The 19512-nt window shown below is 38.1% G+C and overlaps 1 protein-coding gene across 1 annotated transcript in view; it reads right to left on the bottom strand.

Annotated features, from left to right (window-relative positions):
* Window positions 1-19512, bottom strand: part of DOCK3 (dedicator of cytokinesis 3) — a 362194-nt gene that overhangs the window by 133802 nt on the left and 208880 nt on the right. The window contains exon 9 of the mRNA XM_061197475.1: window positions 2865-2946. Within this exon, the coding sequence (XP_061053458.1) occupies window positions 2865-2946 (82 nt within the window). The remainder of the gene's footprint in view (window positions 1-2864; window positions 2947-19512) is intronic.

Here is a 19512-nt window from a genome sequence, read left to right as displayed (position 1 = left end):
AGTTGGTTCCCAACTACCTGGTGGGTAGAAAGGACACTGACTCGGGGATCAGCATCTTGACTCAGTTACTAATATTTCATCTGAAACATGGAAAAGTCAATTCACTTTCCTGTGCCTGGACTACCCTTTTTCTGTAGAGATAATAGGATTTACAAATATAAAACATAGACAATTTATTCATTCTTATGCTGCAGAAAAGGAGGCAGTATTAATAAATGATGTTATTGCACTAATAATTAAATTCATTCTTAATTCCAAGAAAGCACTACCTAAAATTCTATTTTGAAATGTGAAAAAGTAAATGTAAAAAATATGATGCCAATTAATGCAGGGAAAATAACACAAGTTCATTCCCTGAGCTGATCACTCACCTATAACAGAAAATAAACATGTATTCATTTATTTATGTAACAAATCATTAGTATTTGCCAGGCACTGTGTGTGAGGCACTGGATATCTAGTAAGGAGTAAATACACAGACATGCTCTCTCATACACATACCACACAGCCACTGTTAATCATGAAAGTCATCAAAATCCTCACTGTATTAGACATTTACATAAATATGAAACACCTCCTTCTTGGATAAAATTCTTCCTGCACAGGAAGCTCTGAAATCTAACATAGTCAGAAAAAAACAGGATTTACCAAGAGCAAGATTGTGCATGGATAATGTGACTGTAATGTGGCTCTGAAGTCAGCTTGAGTAACCCTGCAAAACTGCTCCATTTGTATGGTTCCCTTTTCTTGATGCTAAGGTAAGCTAACATGCTGGCACTGACCACAGCTGTACCTGCATTTTCTTGCATTTACTCGAAAACTCTGTAACACATATGCCAATCTGGAAAACTCCTCTGGCCCACAGGAGGAACTCAAGTCTTAGATAGTCAGAAAATAGTTTCCACCAAAATTATTATTTCGTATAAGCTTAAAGTAAAACATGAAAATCCTGGCTAGAACAATCTTGTTCAAAAATCTTCTAGGCTTTAAAAAAAATTCCTCATTTTTTGGGGGGATCTTTAAGAAAAGATCCAGGGCTGTACTGCAAAGGGAACTACAAAAGTGGGTATTTTTAGCAGCCTTGTGCCTTCTCGTTGTGGCAGAACAAGAGCACATAATAAGTGTTACGTGCATCTCTGATTTATAAAGCTGGAGCTACAGCCTAGGCCTCTGGGCCCCTATAGATAATTAAAATGCTGTTAAATGAAAATTTTGATTTACTGTATAATTACATTCAAATATCATAATTAAGTTCATTTTTCAAGAGACAAGGACTGCACTCATCACATTCAAGGACAGCACACATGCACACACACGCACATGCACACACACACACACACACACACACACCGCTCTGTTCCCACAGTGCCAAAGAACAAGGAATCGACAATTTCTTTTGCTGCTTTAACCAAACAATATCAGAGCATGAGGATCTATAAAAGACTCCTAAGGTCACTGGGACATTCTAGACAGATGGGTGTCTCATCTCATTCTAATCCTGTTTCAGGAAGGTGGCCCTAGAGAACCAGCTCAGTGTTCAGGTAGTCTCACTTCAGATGCTCTCCCCCAATATTCTAACCTACATCCCATTACCTGCAATTTCGACTCTTTCCCTTGTTCTCCTGCTGAAGAGAGAGCACTGATCTTTCCAGACTAAACCATCTCAATTCCCTTAGCCGTCTTCCTGGATCTGCTTTTCCTGCTTTTTCTTCCTGTATTATCTCCTAAGCTTTGAATGCTGAGCTCAAAGATGTACGAAACTTCATGTTAGCTTAGCTAGATTTGTAAATCCTTCATATCTGAAGCAATTTCAATAAAAGTTATTCCTGTAAAAGTGGCTTCTGATTCTGCAGTAACATCATTTGAGATTTCGATAAAGTTGTAGTAAATGAACAAAAAAAGTCAGGTAAACAAATCCAATTTTATCTTTCAGAGAAAGTCACATATCAGAGCCCTAGATAAATCCCATTTGTGTTTAAGAGGCACACCATAAGGTTTGAGACACCTGACTGTCACCTATCAATCATGCACCACAAACGAGGGCAGTGGCACTGTGACACTATCATACCTCCCTGTACTCAACAGGTTTTAATGTATCTCAGTATCACTGAAGCACATCAAAGAATCCATGATAGTCAAAAGTGGTTTAAAATTGTGACACGGTCTTATTTTCTTCTTCAGCAAATAAATTAACTGAAATAAATAAAGCTGGGCAGTTAAGTTTTATAACTGGGTAAAAAAAAAAATTTAGTAAATCAGTAAAGAATACACAAGGCAACGTGGTATTGTGAGGCTTAGCACTTTTCAATAAGCAGGATACCAAGCCTTCTCTGAGCTGATGAGTCCATGAGCTCAGAGACCACGAATAACAGCATGGTTATTCAGAAAAAACTGAAGTATGAATCATGGCACGAAAAGACGCTGTTCGGTATTTGAAAGAGGAGGACTATTTAGTTTGTCTCTCTTTATATAAACTCATTAAAAAACTGCAGAGCTGTAAATTTGGTGGGTGCCTTTAGAGAAACGATACTTACACATCAGAGAAATTCCCAGTGGCCTTGAAGAAGAATTGTAAGAAAGACTTTCCTCAAATTTTATGTGTCTATTATATTAAATAGCTTCTAAAATGTACATCAGTAAAAGGTACTTGATTATATTTCTTTAATAAATTCAATTAAAAACTGAAGCTAATTTCAGTTTTCTTAAATATTTCATTAAAACCTGATAGACACATAAATCAAGTTCTATTCTCACCAGTGTGTGGGGAAATAAGAATAAATGCTTGTTTCCAGGGCAACAATATCCACATAGCAGGGCCCTAGTTAGAGTCAACAGCAGAGAAGGGAAAGAGAATTTGCACATACTGTAAAAAGGGCACACATTCGTTCTATCTTCTCTGGGTTCCTTGGCCCACCATTCTTGTTCAGTCTCACCAGAAACCGCTCACTGAAATGTAGGAGAGAGAGACAGAGAAATGTAAGGGACTGCATGCTCGAGACCAAATAAAAAGGGCATTTATAGAGAAACCCTAAACACTTTCAGGACAGCCCATAGTGACAGGCAAGGCCAAAAGTACATGTCTAGTGGCAGGAGACTATCTTTCTTGCCAAGCAACGTGCAATAGAGACTACAAACTGCTTCACAGGTGTTGCTGTTTACTTGCCAGTTGTGGCTCTTATCTCCCTAAAGCTGTGTGCTCCCTGAGGGCAGCAATGAGGATTATGTCTTGTATTTTCCCAAATACCCTCAAAGCTCTGGGCGTAACAGTAAGCCCACAAGAAGCATATACATTCTTTGATGTGAACACTCAGATCATCATAAAAATATTCACCACACTAGGTGCGAAAGAGTCTACATTACCCAGTTTACATCTTCCTTTACAATTTTTGAGAATCATTTTAGAGCCAAGAAAAAATGTTACAGGGACTTACAACAGTTTGGGTGAAAAGTAAAAAAGAAATAATGTACTGTAATTAAAGCTGTAATCAGAATTTAATAGGGCCATTAAGATATTTTATTCCTCAAACAATATAGGTTAATTCTTGAAGGACTGAAAAACTTTAGAAACAGTGTTTGCAACATTCTGGAGAAATGTCTCCTTGCTCTCTTATCTCCTTCCTGCCCCTGTCTAGGATCTCATTCCCATCTCCTCATCCCAAGGTTCTCTACCAATTATAACAGGAAAACTGAGCCATGGCAAAGACAAAGTATGTGATTCTAAAAGTAATTTGCTTCTCCTGTGCCCAGAGTCATGTACTCATTACATCTATTAGGTATCAGTAAAAGGGCCAATACTAAAATATTGTACTAGAATTATAAGATATGTTATAATATCAGCTGCACAGGTTGCTTAGTTTGTTCACATATTTATTTGTTCATTTAGTCAACAAATAGTTATTAAGTTCTCTGTGCTAAACATAGGAACACAAATGTGAACACAATATATATAGGGCACTTTTCTTCCTAGAGCTCATGGTCCTTCCTAGAGCTTAACTTCCTAGGCAGTTAAACGTGCAGAAATGAAGCTCAGAAAAGATCTGGCTTTTATAAATCTGGCAAATATAAATTTGAGATGCTTCAGCCAGTGGATTAGATGGGAATAAGCAGGGAATATGCACAGAACAAGAAGAAAAGGGGCTTTGTTCAGAATCCTGAGGGACATTGATAATTAAGAAACAGGTAAAAGAAGAAGAACTAGCCAAGTAGATATGTAGGGACAAATAGAAAAACAGAAGAAAAATAAGAAGAATGGTGGGATGCTATGTTAGTTAAGGGAAAAAAGTGTCTGAAAGAGGAGGGAGGGGTCAAGGAGGCCCAAGGACACTGAGAATCACATGAGACAACAATACAACTGTCCACAGGATGTTAAAACAGATGTCACTGGTGATTCTGGCAAGAACCGTTTTTGTGGAATGATAGTGAAAGAGGCTAGTGTGAGGAGTAAGAAATAAGGAAGCAGAAACAGTGAGTCTAGACCACTCTTTGAAGAGGTGAAGATGTGGAAGTGATGAACTTTTAGTTAAATGGGCATGTTGAGTTGAGGGAGGTCTTTGTTTAAAGATGGGGTAACCCACATATATTCAATTAATTTTCAATAAAAGTATCAAAATTCAGTAAGGGAGCACAGCAGTTTCAACAAATGGTGAACAATCCATATAAAAAATTAAACCTTGGGCTCCCCTGGTGGCGCAGTGGTTAAGAATCAGCCTGCCAATGCAGGGGACACTGGTTCGAGCCCTGGTCCGGGAAGATCCCACATGCCGCGGAGCAACTAAGCCCGTGCGCCACAACTACTGAGCCTGTGCCCTAGAGCTGGAATGCCACAACTACTGAAGCCTACGCACCTAGACCCTGTGCCCCGCAACAAGAGAAGCCACCGCAATGAGAAGCCCATGCACCGCAACGAAGAGTAGTCCCTGTTCACCGCAATTAGAGAAAGCCTGCACACAGCAATGAAGACCCAACGCAGCCAAAAATAAATAAAATAAATAAATTAAAAAAAAAAATTAAACCTTGATCTTGCCTACAAGAAATGAACTTGAATTTATCATAGACCTAAATATAAGAGCTAAAACTATAAAACTGTAAGAATACACACATGAAAAATGAGACAAGTACCTTCGTGTATCTTGTTCACATTTGTTTTTCCATATTTAGCACACAGTAGAAAAACCTTTGTGATCTCAGATTATTAAGCATATAACATGAATCACAAAATGATAAATTGGACTTTATAAAATTAAAACCATCTTCTCTTCGAAAGACACTGATAAGCAAATGAAAAGACAAGCTATAGACTGGGAGAAAATATTTACACTCACCTAAGAAAGGACTGTATTGAGAACATATAAAGTAAGCTCAGACACAATAATAAATAACTCAAAAAATGGACCAAAAAATATGAACAGACCCTTCACCAAAGAATATACAGGGATGGAAAATAACCTCAAGAAAACATTATTAGTAACTAGAGAAACGTAAATTAAAACACAGTGAGATACCACTACACACATACTAGAATGGCTAAAATTAAAGACTGAATATACCAAGGATTGGCAAGAATGTAGAGCAACTAGAACTCTAATAATCTGTTGAGGAGAATGTGAAATGGTACAGCCACTTTGGAAAACAGCCTGACAGTTTCTTATAAAGTCAAACATGCACTTACTATATGCACCAACAATTTTACTCCTAGGTATTGACTCAGAAGAAATGAAAACATATGTCCACACAAAGACCTGACTGTGAATGTTCATTGCAGCTTTATTCATAATCGCTAGAAACTGTAAAGAACCCAAATGTTCATCAGGAGATGAACAGACAGATATACCATTGTATGGTATACCCATACAATGGAATATTACTTCACAATAGAAAGAGCAAACTACTAAGATTTATAACAATATGGATGAATCTCAAAGGCATTATGCTAAGTGAAAGAAGTCAACCACAAAAGAAAATATACTGTATGTCTCCATTTATAGTACATTCTAGAAACGTAAAATTATAGGAACAGAAATCACATCAGAAGTTGCCAAGACTGAGGAAGGAGGGCAGGGGTTGACTGCAAAGGTACATAAGGGAATTTTCTGGGGTGATGAAATGTCTGTTTCTTGACTATGGTAGTGGTTTCACAACTATAAATTTGTGAAAACTCATCAAACTATGCATTAAAAAGGGTGAATTTTACGATATGTAAATTGCAGTTCAATAAACCTGACTTCAAAAAAGATGGGACACACCTAAGAACATTTACATCTAATGGGAAAATGTTAGTAGAAGGGGAGAGATTGAAGACAGTGGAGAAAAAATGGGTAAAGGAAAAAAAGGTTCCCACCTACTCAGGGAATTGTGAGAATCCAGGAGAGAGTTAAGGAGAAAACAACAGGTGTGGATACAAAAAAATCTGTAGTTTTAGTAATGGAGAGTTGAAGGTTAACAGAGAAACAGGAAATAAGAACATACGGGTAAAGTTTAGAAAAAAAAGACATCCAAAAACATCAGGAAAAATTCTCAAGACCATCTGAAAGAAAATGTAACTAGGAAAAGTAAAAATGATGGTTGTCACATGGACAAGTGCAAAGTGGAAAAAAGGACATTCAGTTGAGTCAATTTTCTCTCGAAAGTATAATCTTGAAACTTTAAAAATCTCTCCATCTCTTTCACTACCTACCACTAGACTAGGCTACTACTGGACTGTAGCTGGGATTATTATAACAACTTCCCAGCTGATCTATTTCCCTTTTTGCCTCTCTATAATTCATTCTTCGGAGAGATTGATCCTTTTAAAATGTGAATCAGATTACACTACCTCCCATATTAAAAAATTTTTCATATGTTCAACGTGATTTTTTATACAAAGGTATCAAGACAATTCAATGAAGGAAAGAATAATATTTTTAACAAATGATGCTGGGACAACTGGAAATCCACATTCAAAAGAATGAAGTTGAATCTCTATTTCACACCATATGTAATAATTAACTAAAAATGGATTATAGCTGTAAATGTATGAGTGAAAACTATGTAACTCTTTAAAGAAAACATAAGCATAAATCTTCATGACCTTGGATTAAGCAATGGTTTCTTAGATAGGACTAGAATACTAAAAGCACAAGCAATGAAAGAAAAAAATAGGTAAGTTGGACTTCATCAAAATTAGAAACTTTTGTGCTTCAAAGGACATCATCAAGAAAGGGAAAGGTAATCCACTGAATGGAAGAAAATATTTTCAAATAATATATCTGATAAGGGACTTGTAGCTAGAATTTATAAAGAACTCTTACAACTCAATAATAAAAGAACGAATAGACATTTCTACATCGAAGATAAACAAATGGCCAATAAGGATATGAAAAGCTGTTCAACATCATTAGCCATCAGGGAAATGCAAATCAAAACCACAATGGGGGCACTACTTCACTTCCACTAGAATGACTTTCATCAAAAAGACAGATAATAACAAGTGTAGACAAGGAGGTGGAGAAATTGGAACCATCATATAATGTTGGTGGGAATGTAAAATGGTGCAGCCACTTTGGAAAACAGTCTGGTGGTTCCTCAAAAGGTTAAACATAGTTTAACATATGACCCACCAATTCCATCCTTAAGTATATATCCAAGAGAAATGAAAATATATGGCCACACAAAAAAGTACATGAACATTCATAGCAGCATTTTTCATAATAGCCAAAAGATGAAAACCACCAAAATATCCAACAACAAATGAATGGATAAATAAAATATGGTAGGTATATCCATACAATGGGTTATTATTTAGCCATAAAAGGAATGATGTATTGATATACACTACAATGTAGATGAACTTCAAAAACATCATGCTGAGTGATAGAAGCCAGACACAAAAGGCCACATATTATATGACCCCATTTCTATGAAATGTCCAGAATAGGCAAATATATAGGAACAGAAAATAGATTAGTGGTTGCCTAGGGCTCGGGATTTGGCAGAAAATGAGGTGACTTGTAAAGGGTATGGAATTTCTCTTGGGGGTGATGAAAATGTTTTAAAATTGACTGTGGTAAAGTTTGCACAACTCCAATATACTAAAAGCCACTGAATTGTACCCTTTGAATAGATGAATTCTATAGTGTGTGAATTGTATCTAATAAAGCTGTTGCAAAATCAAACAACAGCAAACTTTTTCATGGCTTACTCTTGCTCTCAGATAAAATAAAAATACCATATGCTAACACATATATATGGAATCTAAGAACAAAAAAAAATGGTTATGAAGAACCTAGGGGCAGGACGGGAATAAAGACGCAGACCTACTAGAGAATGGACTTGAGGACACGGGGAGGGGGAAGGGTAATAAGCTGGGACAAATTGAAAGAGTGGCATGGACATATATACACTACTAAATGTAAAATCGATAGCTAGTGGGAAGCAGCCGCATAGCACAGGGAGATCAGCTCGGTGCTTTGTGACCACCTAGAGGGGTGGGATAGGGAGGGTGGGAGGGAGGGAGACGCAAGAAGGAAGAGATATGGGGATATATGTATATGTATAGCTGATTCACTTTGTTATAAAGCAGAAACTAACACACCATTGTAAAGCAATTATACTCCAATAAAGATGTTAAAAAAAAAAAATCAGATCTCTAAGGTCTCCAAGGCCTTGTGTGGAACATTCAGTGTATCTTTATAGCCCCATCTCACAAGAGCTTTTCTTGCTTGCTATTCTCCATATACACTGTTCTCCTAGATACAAGTTTCTTGAACGAGCCAAGCTCCTTCTTGCTTTAGGACCTTTGCACATGCTGTTACCTCTGCCTGGCATACTGTTCTTTCAGCCCAAGTGGCTCGTTCAAATGCCAATTGCCCAGGGAAGCCAACTACAATGATGTTAGCAAGAGCAATACCCCTCCTCTCCCATACCCTCTCTCTCCTTTACAGCACTTGGCACAAACTAATTATTTTCTTTCTTTATTATCTTTCTCTTACATGAGAGAATAAGCTCCCTAATAATAAGGACGTTTGTTTACTGCTGTATCTCTAGTACTTCCAAGAGGCTAACCTACAATAGGTGCTCAATACATGTTGAATGAAAGAAGGTGGAAGTTCCCTGAAGAATTGCTGTGTGGTGTGTGGAAGCCTGCTGACAAAGGTCACCATAAACTGGATGGGTAGCATCACCATCATACTATGCAGAAACATTGATGAGCCAACAGTGAGCAAACAAGATGGTCAGGACAAACCAACCTTCTAACTTGGTGGATAAAGACTGAGAAACATCAAGCATGTTGTGGCAGTCAGAGTCTCCCAGCTACTCACTAAAATCCATGTTCTCTGTTTCTTCTTGGGCAGGCAGATAGACTATACTTCTCAGCCTCCCTTATAGTTGGGTGTGACCATGTAATGAGCTCCAGACACTGAATGCAGATAGAAGTGATGTACACCACTTCTCAGCTTAGCCCTAAACACGGGTTACATGTTTGTCTTCACGCTCTTTCCCCTCTCAGATGCCTAGAGTGGAGATGACCCCACAGGGCAACGTTGGGGCCATGTACTGGCGTTGACAGAGTATTTATTAGTCTGAGTCCCTGAATGATTGTATGGATGAGTCCCACCCTAGTTACTGCAAATTCACCCGCCTGGTATCAGTATACAAGCAAGAAATACATTTCTATTGTGCTTGAGCTGTTATGCATTTTTCTGTCTAACTGTTACAGAAGTTGATCTATCTTAATACGTATAAATGCATATAACAACCACTCAATTAGTTGTTAACTTGATAGATGAAAAAAAACAATTTTAAGAAGTTTATGCCTTTTCAAGAGAATTTATCATTACTTCTGTTCTCTTCTTTGGAAGGAAGACATACAACTGCTCTCACCCTCACATTACCTCACATTACCTCTCTCACTGAATCTCTCAAGCACAGACATCTACCAAGCAGGCTGCCATTTGGAGCTTCTTGTTACCAAACTAGGTGCTATTCGGAGGGGCTACACCAAGCTGTGATCCAAAGAAAAAAGGGTAGATAAAACAAATTCCAGGGTAGACCGTATTGCTGGCCCTATGAGAACCCAAGAACTTCTCTTTCTCCTCAACAGTAAAAGGAGGCCCCTAAGGTGGTTCTCCCAGTGCCCAGTTGAGCTTCACATTTCCTAGAGCCTTTCACACTCCCGGTATCACCTGGCTTTCTTCACAGTTTGTGAGACTGAAAATAACTGTTTTTTGTTTGTTTGTTTGTTTGTTTCATTTCAAAGGGCTCTAGGTATAAATCGAATTACTTCCTGTTTTGCTGGCTTCACCAATGGGTATGAAATAAATGCTGCTTTCTGTTAACATTCGAACTATCTGAAGGCAAATATCTACCCAATGTTTCCTAATTTGGCAACAGCTGTTCTGCAAAAGAAGTGGTCAATATTGCTGGGAAATATTGCATTAAACACAGAGAGGTTTCTACCCTCTAGGACTTCTCAGAGGTTTAAAATGTTGTTATGTGCTTAAGTACCAATGGGACAGGTGACTTTTGACTCCACAACCTGCCTTTGCATAAGGTGATGGAATCTGTACAAATACAATTTGATAAATGCTGAGTGAATCTATTTGCCAACTAGAGGCATGACTCCTTTTCATATATCCCAAAAGTGTGAAAGGAACTGTGGCCAAAGAAAAAAATTTATTTATGAGATTTTACAAACATCCACACCTCTATATGAGAGCAACGGGTCAGTTTTTCTCCTAATACTCTGGGTAAGAAAACTCTAATTCTTTCAAGAGAAAAAAGAGATGGTTAAATTCTTATTCTTCAATAAGCAACATTATGAGAGAACTGCTCTACATTTACTTGTCTTTATGATGAGCTATGCATGAACAGTATATGAAGTTACATTAATTTCATATTATTGAGCAAGTTCTTACAAATGAAATCCATAATTTGAATCTGTGACAAGTCTAATAGAGTCTTAATTTTAAGATCACTTGCTTTTATGAGAGTTCTAATTCCTGGGTGGTACTGCATTTCATACACTTCACCATTGATGGTAATTCACGCATGCCTACAGCAAATGTTTGGTGACCAACAATGAGGTGCTAGTCTATGCCAGGCACTGAGGCAGAGACAAAGTCTTTAATCCTTAGGGAGGTTATTTCCTGAAGACACTGGTTTGGAAATATAAGCACACGCCTCAAATAAATGCAGAGGAATTCTCCCAACTCTTTCAATTTAATCTTCATGTTTCTAATTTGGGCCTCTGTGGAGATGGATGCCAACTACTTAGCATCTCTCTCATGATCACCCCCAGGTGCTTGAAAACAGTAAGTAGCCCCAAGGCCATACTACACTGTACAACCCAACAGATTAGGAAATCTCTATTATAATTTCCTCACAGATGCATTTTCCAATTTAGATCCTTGGCTTTATTTCTCAAGTTCTTCAAGTTTTCCCACTTCATTCTAAATCACAGAGAGTAGAAATGCATAAAGGGGTTTCATTAAGGCAAATCAGTGCTGTGGTTTTCAAATTTATTTTTAGTATCAACTTTTCCCTTTTTTACAAGACCTTACACTATTCACCAACACATGAAAAATTTAAAAATATAGCTACTTTGTGCAAACAAAGGAGAGAAACGGAAATTTCTCCCTGCAGCCTCAGGAGCAGCGGATTAAATCCCCACAATCAACTTGATGTACCCTACATCTGTGGAATATCTGACTAGAAAATGAATCATCCCAAAATTGAGGCAGTGGACTTTGGAAGCAACTGTAGACTTGGGGTTTGCTGTCTGTGACTGATTTGTTTCTGATTTTTATGTTTATCTTAGTATAGTTTTTAGCGCTTGTTATCACTGGTGGATTTGTGTTTATTGGTATGGTTGCACTCTTTTTAAAAAACATTTTTTTTTAATTTTAATAATTTTATTTATTTATTTACGTATTTTTCTTTCTTTTTTCTCCCTTTTCTTCTGAGCCATGTGGCTGACAGGGTCTTGGTGCTCCAGCCTGGTGTCAGGCCTGAGCCTCTGAGGTAGGAGAGACAAGTTCAGGACACTGGACCACCAGAGACCTCCTGGCCCCATGTAATATCAACTGGCGAGAGCTCTCCCAGAGATCTCTGTCTCAACGCTAAGACACAGCTCCACCCAACGGCCAGCAAGCTCCAGTGCTGGATGCCCCATGCCAAACAACTAGCAAGACAGGAACACAACCCCACCCATTAGCAGAGAGGCTGCCTAAAATCATACTAAGCTCACAGACATCACAAAATGCACCACCGGACGTGGCCCTGCGCAACAGAAAGACAAGATCCAGCCCCACCCACCAGAACAGAGGCACCAGTCCCCTCCACCAGGAAGCCAACAAAAGCCACTGAACCAACCTCACCCACTGGGGGCAGACACCAAAAACAACGGGAACTACAAATCTGCAGCCTGTGAAAAGGAGGCCCCAAACACAGTAAGTTAAACAAACTGAGAAGACAGAGAAATATGCAGCACATGAAGGAGCAAGGTAAAAACCCACCAGACCAAACAAATGAAGAGGAAATACGCAGCCTCCCTGAAAAAGAATTCAGAATAATGATAGTAAAGATGATCCAAAATCTTGGAAATAAAATGGAGAAACTACAAGAAACGTTTAACAAGGACCAAGAAGAACTAAAGAGCAAACAAACAATGATGAACAACATAATAAATGAAATTAAAAATTCTCTAGAAGGAATCAGTAGCAGAATAACTGAGGCAGAGGAATGGATAAGTGACCTGGAACCTAAAATAGTGGAAATAACTACCACAGAGCAGAATAAAGAAAAAAGAATGAAAAGAATTGAGGACAGTCTCAGAGACCTCTGGGACAACATTAAACACACCAACATTCCAATTATAGGGGTCCCAGAAGAAGAAGAGAGAAAGAAAGGGCCTGAGAAAATATTTGAAGAGATTATAGTTGAAAACTTCCCTAACACGGGACAGGAAAGAGTCAATCAGCTCCAAGAAGCGCAGAGAGCCCCATATAGGATAAATCCAAGGAGAAACACGCCAAGACACATATTAATCAAACTAACAAAAATTAAATACAAAGAAAAAATATTAAAAGCAGCAAGGGAAAAGCAACAAATAACATACAAGGGAATCCCCATACAGTTAACAGCTGATCTTTCAGTAGAAACTCTGCAAGTAAGAAGGGAGTGGCAGGATATATTTAAAGTGATGAAAGGGAAAAACCTACAACCAAGATTACTCTACCCAGCAAGGATCTCATTCAGGTTCAATGGCGAAATTAAAACCTTTACAGACAAGCAAAAGTTAAGAGAATTCAGCACTACCAAACTAACTCTACAACAAATGCTAAAGGAACTTCTCTAGGCAGGAAACACAAGAGAAGGAAAAGACCTACAAAAACAAACCCAAAACAATTAAGAAAATGGTAATAGGAACATACATATCGCTATTTACCTTAAATGTAAATGGATTAAATGCTCCAACCAAAAGACATAGACTGGCTGAATGGATACAAAAACAAGACCCATATATATGCTGTCTACAAGAGACCCACTTCATACCTAGGGACACATACAGACTGAAAGTGAGGGGATGGAAAAAGACAGTCCATGCAAATGGAAGTCAAAAGAAAGCTGGAGTAGCAATTCTCATATCAGACAAAATAGACTTTAAAATAAAGACTATTACAAGAGACAAAGAAGGACACTACATAATGATCAAGGGATCAATCCAAGAAGAAGATATAACAATTGTAAATCTTTATGCACCCAACATAGGAGCACCTCAATACATAAGGCAAATGCTAACAGCCATGAAAGGGGAAATCGACAGTAACACAATAGTAGGGGACTTTAACACCCCACTTTCACCAATGGACAGATCATCCAAAATGAAAATAAATAAGGAAACACAAGCTTTAAATGATACATTAAACAAGATGGACTTAATTGATAGTTATAGGACATTCCATCCAAAAACAACAGAATACACTTTCTTCTCAAGTGCTCAAGGAACATTCTCCAGGACAGATCATATCTTGGGTCACAAATCAAGCCTTGGTAAATTTAAGAAAATTTAAATCGTATCAAGTATCTTATCCAACCACAACACTATAGACTAGATGTCAATTACAGAAAAAAAACTGTAAACAGTACAAACACGTGGAGGCTAAACAATACACTACTAAATAACCAAGAGATCACTGAAGAAATCAAAGAGGAAATCAAAAAATACCTAGAAACAAATGACAATGAAAACACGATGACCCAAAACGTGTGGGACGTAGCAAAAGCAGTTCTAAGAGGGAAGTTTATAGCAATACAATCCTACCTCAAGAAACAAGAAAAATCTCAAATAAACAACCTAACCTTACACCTAAAGCAATTAGAGAAAGAAGAACAAATAAACCCCAAAGTTAGCAGAAGGAAAGAAATCATAAAGATCAGATCAGAAATAAATGAAAAAGAAATGAAGAAAACAATAGCAAATATCAATAAAACTAAAAGCTGGTTCTTTGAGAAGATAAACCATTAGCCAGACTCACCAAGAAAAAAACGGAGAAGACTCAAATCAACAGAATTGGAAATGAAAAAGAAGTAACGACTGACTGCAGAAATACAAAGGATCATGAGAGATTACTACAAGCAACTCTATGCCAATAAAATGGACAACCTGGAAGAAATGGACTAATTCTTAGAAAATCACAACCTTCCGAGACTGAACCAGGAAGAAATAGAAAATATAAACAGACCAATCACAAGCACTGAAATTGAAACTGTGATTAAAAATCTTCCAACAAACAAAAGCCCAGGACCAGATGGCTTCACAGGCAAATTCTATCAAACATTTAGAGAAGAGGTAATACCTATCCTTCTAAAACTCTTCCAAAATACAGCAGAGGTAGAACACTCCCAAACTCATTCTACGAGGCCACCATCACCCTCATACAAAAACCTGACATAGATGTCACAAAAAAAGAAAACTATAGGCCAATATGACTGATGAACATAGATGCAAAAATCCTCAACAAAATACTAGCAAACAGGGGGCTCCCCTCGTGGTGCAGTGGATAAGAATACGCCTGCCAATACAGGGGACCTGGGTTCGAGCCCTGGTCCAGGAAGATCCCACATGCCGTGGAGCAACAACTAAGCCCATGCTCCACAACTGCTGAGCCTGCGCTCTAGAGCCCGCGAGCCACAACTACTGAACCCACGTGCCACAACTGCTGAGGCCCGTGTGCCTAGAGCCTGTGTTCCACAACAAGAGAAGCCACAGCAATGAGAAGCCTGTGCACCTCAACTAAGAGTGGCCCCCACTCGCCGCAACTAGAGAGGGCCCACATGCAGCAAGGAAGACCCAACACAGCTAAAAATAAATAAATTAAATAAATAAATTTAAAAAAATACTAGCAAACAGAATCCAACAGCACCATTAAAAGGATCATACACCATGATCAAGTGGAGTTTATCCCAGGAATGCAAGGATTCTTCAATATATGCAAATCAATCAATGTGATACACCATATTAACAAACTGAAGGATAAAAACCATATGATAATCTAAGTAGATGCAGAAAAAGCTTTTGACAAAATTCAACACACATTTATGATAAAAACTCTCCAGAAAGTAGGCATAGAGGGAACCTAGCTCAACAGGGAAAGCTGTGACAACGTGAGAGAGTGGCATGGACATATATACACTACCAAACGTAAAATAGATAGCTAGTGGGAAGCAGCCACATAGCACAGGGAGATCAGCTCGGTGCTTTGTGACCACCTAGAGGGGTGGGATAGGGAGGGTGGGAGGGAGGGAGATGCAAGAGGGAAGAGATATGGGAACATATGTATATGTATAACTGATTCACTTTGTTATAAAGCAGAAACTAACACACCATTGTAAAGCAATTATACTCCAATAAAGATGTTAAAAAAAAAAAAGGCCATATATGACAAACCCACAGCCAACATCATTCATGAAAAACTGAAACCATTTCCCCTAAGATCAGGAACAAGACAAGGTTGCACACTCTCACCGCTATTATTCAACATAGTTTTGGAAGTTTTAGCCACAGCAATCAGAGAAGAAAAAGAAATAAAAGGAATCCAAATTGGAAAAGAAGAAGTAAAACTGTCACTGTTTGCAGATGACATGATACGACACATAGACAATCCTAAAGATGTTACCAGAAAACTACTAGAGCTAATCAATGAATTTGGTAAAGTAGGAGGATACAAAATTAATGCACAGAAATCTCTTGCTTTCCTATACACTAATGATGAAAAATCTGAAAGAGAAATTAAGGAAACACTCCCATTTACCACTGCAACAAAAAGAATAAAATATCTAGGAATAAACCTACCTAAGGAGATAAAAGACCTGTATGCAGAAATCTATAAGACACTGATGAAAGAATTTAAAGACAATACAAACAGATGGAGAGATATACCATGTTCTTGGATTGGAAGAATATTGTGAAAATGACTATACTACCCAAAGCAATCTACAGATTCAACGCAATCCCTATCAAACTACCACTGGGATTTTTCACAGAACTAGAACAAAAAATTCCACAATTTGTATGGAAACACAAAAGACCTTGAATAGCCAAAGCAATCTTGAGAAAGAAAAACGGAGCTGGAGGTATCAGGCTCCCTGACTTCAGACTGTACTACAAAGCTACAGTAATCAAGACAGTATGGTACTGGCACAAAAACAGAAATATGCATTAATGGAACAGGATAGAAAGCCCAGAGACAAACCCACGCACATACGGTCACCTTATCTTTGATAAAGCAGGCAAGAGTATACAATGGAGAAAAGACAGCCTCTTCAGTAAGTGGTGCTGGGAAAACTGGACAGCTACATATAAAAGAATGAAATTAGAACACTCCCTAACACCATACACAAAAGTAAACTCAAAATGGATTAAAGACCTAAATGTAAGGCCAGACACTATCAAACTCTTAGAGGAAAACATAGGCAGAACACTCTATGACATAAGTCACAGCAAGATCCTTTTTGACCCACCTCCTAGAGAAATGGAAATAAAAACACAAACAAATGGGACCTAATGAAACTTAAAAGCTTTTGCACAGCAAAGAAAACCATAAACAAGATGAAAAGACAACCCTCAGAATGGGAGAAAATATTTGCAAACGAAGCAAGTGACAAAGGATTAATCTCCAACATATACAAGCAGCTTATGCAACTCAATATCAAAAAAACAAACAACCCAATCCAAAAGTGGGCAGAAGACCTAAATAGACATTTCTCCAAAGAAGATATACAGATTGCCAACAAACACATGAAAGGATGCTCAACATCACTAATCATTAGAGAAATGCAAATCAAAACTACAGTGAGGTATCACCTCACACCGGTCAGAATGGACATCATCAAAATATCTACAAACAGGGACTACTCTGGTGGTCCAGTGGTTAAGAATCCGCCTTCCAATCCAGGGGACACGGGTTCGATCCCTGGTCTGGGAACTAAGATCCCACATGCCATGGGGCAACTAAGCCCACGCACTGCAATTACTGAGCACACGAGCCACAACTAGAGAGCCCACGTGCCACACACACAAAAAAAATCCTGCACACCGCAATGAAGATCCCACGTGCCGCAACTAGAACCAACACAGGCAAATAAATTAATAAATAAATAATTTATAAAAAATCTACAAACAATAAATGCTGGAGAGGGTGCGGAGAAAAGGGAACCCTCTTGCACTGTTGGTGGGAATGTAACTTGATACAGCCACTACGGAGAACAGTATGGAGGTTCCTTAAAAAACTAAAAATAGAACTACCATATGACCCAGTAATCCCACTACTGGGCATATACCCTGAGAAAACCATAATTCAAAAAGAGTCATGGACCCACCACCAGAGCCTCCCATCAAGCCCCTTAGATAGCCTCAACCACCAGAGGGTAGACAGCAGAAGCAAGAAAAACTACAATCCTGCAGCCTGTGGAACAAAAACCACATTCACAGAAAGATAGACAAGATGAAAAGGCAGAGGGCTATATACCAGATGAAGGAACAAGAAAAAAACCCAGAAAAACAACTAAATGAAGTGGAGATAGGCAACCTTCCAGAAAACGAATTCAGAATAATGATAGTGAAGATGATCCAGGACCTTGGAATAAGAATGGAGGCAAAGATCGAGAAGATGCAAGAAATGATTAACAAAGACCTAGAAGAATTAAAGAACAAACAAACAGAGATGAACAATACAATAACTGAAATGAAAACTACACTAGAAGGAATCAATAGCAGAATAACTGAGGCAGAAGAACAGATAAGTGACCTGGAAGACAGAATGGTGGAATTCACTGCTGCAGAACAGAATAAAGAAAAAAGAATGAAAAGAAATGAAGACAGCCTAAGAGACCTCTGGGACAACATTAAATGCAACAACATTCGAATTATAGGGGTCCCAGAAGGAGAAGAGAGAGAGAAGGGACCAGAGAAAATATTTGAAGAGATTATAGTCGAAAACTTCCCTAACATGGGAAAGGAAATAGCCACCCAAGTCCAGGAAGCGCAGAGAGTCCCATACAGGATAAACCCAAGGAGAAACACGCCGAGACACATAGTAATCAAGTTGGCAAAAATTAAAGACAAAGAAAAATTATTGAAAGCAGCAAGGGAAAAATGACAAATAACATACAAGGGAACTCCCATAAGGTTAACAGCTGAGTTCTCAGCAGAAACTCTACAAGCCAGAAGGGAGTGGCATGATATACTTAAAGTGATGAAAGGGAAGAATCTACAACCAAGATTACTCTACCCGGCAAGGACCTCATTCAGATTCGATGCAGAAATCAAAAGCTTTACAGACAAGCAAAAGCTAAGAGAATTCAGCACCACCAAACCAGCTCTACAAGAAATGCTAAAGGAACTTCTCTAAGTGGGAGACACAAGAGAAGAAAAGGACCTACAAAAACAAACCCAAAACAATTAAGAAAATGGTCATAGGAACATACATATTGATAATTACCTTAAACGTGAATGGATTAAATGCTCCAACCAAAACACACAGGCTTGCTGAAAGGATACAAAAACAAGACCCATATATATGCTGTCTACAAGAGACCCACTTTAGACCTAGGGACACATACAGACTGAAAGTGAGGGGATGGAAAAAGATATTCCATGCAAATGGAAATCAAAAGAAAGCTGGAGTAGCTATACTCATATCAGATAAAATAGACTTTAAAATAAAGAATGTTACAAGAGACAAGGAAGTACACTACATAATGATCAAGGGATCAATCCAAGAAGAAGATATAACAATTATAAATATATATGCACCCAACATAGGAGCACCTCATTACATAAGGCAACTGCTAACAGCTATAAAAGAGGAAATTGACAGTAACACAATAATAGTGGGGGACTTTAACACCTCACTTACACCAACGGACAGATCATCCAAAATGACAATAAATAAGGAAACATAAGCTTTAAATGACACAATAGACCAGATAGATTTAATTGATATTTATAGGACATTCCATCCAAAAACAGCAGAT

This window comes from Eubalaena glacialis, chromosome 7 (assembly GCF_028564815.1).
Source record: "Eubalaena glacialis isolate mEubGla1 chromosome 7, mEubGla1.1.hap2.+ XY, whole genome shotgun sequence".
NCBI classification, from domain to species: Eukaryota; Metazoa; Chordata; class Mammalia; order Artiodactyla; family Balaenidae; genus Eubalaena; species Eubalaena glacialis.
Note: the sequence above shows the minus strand (reverse complement) of the source record. Positions and strands in the feature narration are given on the sequence as shown.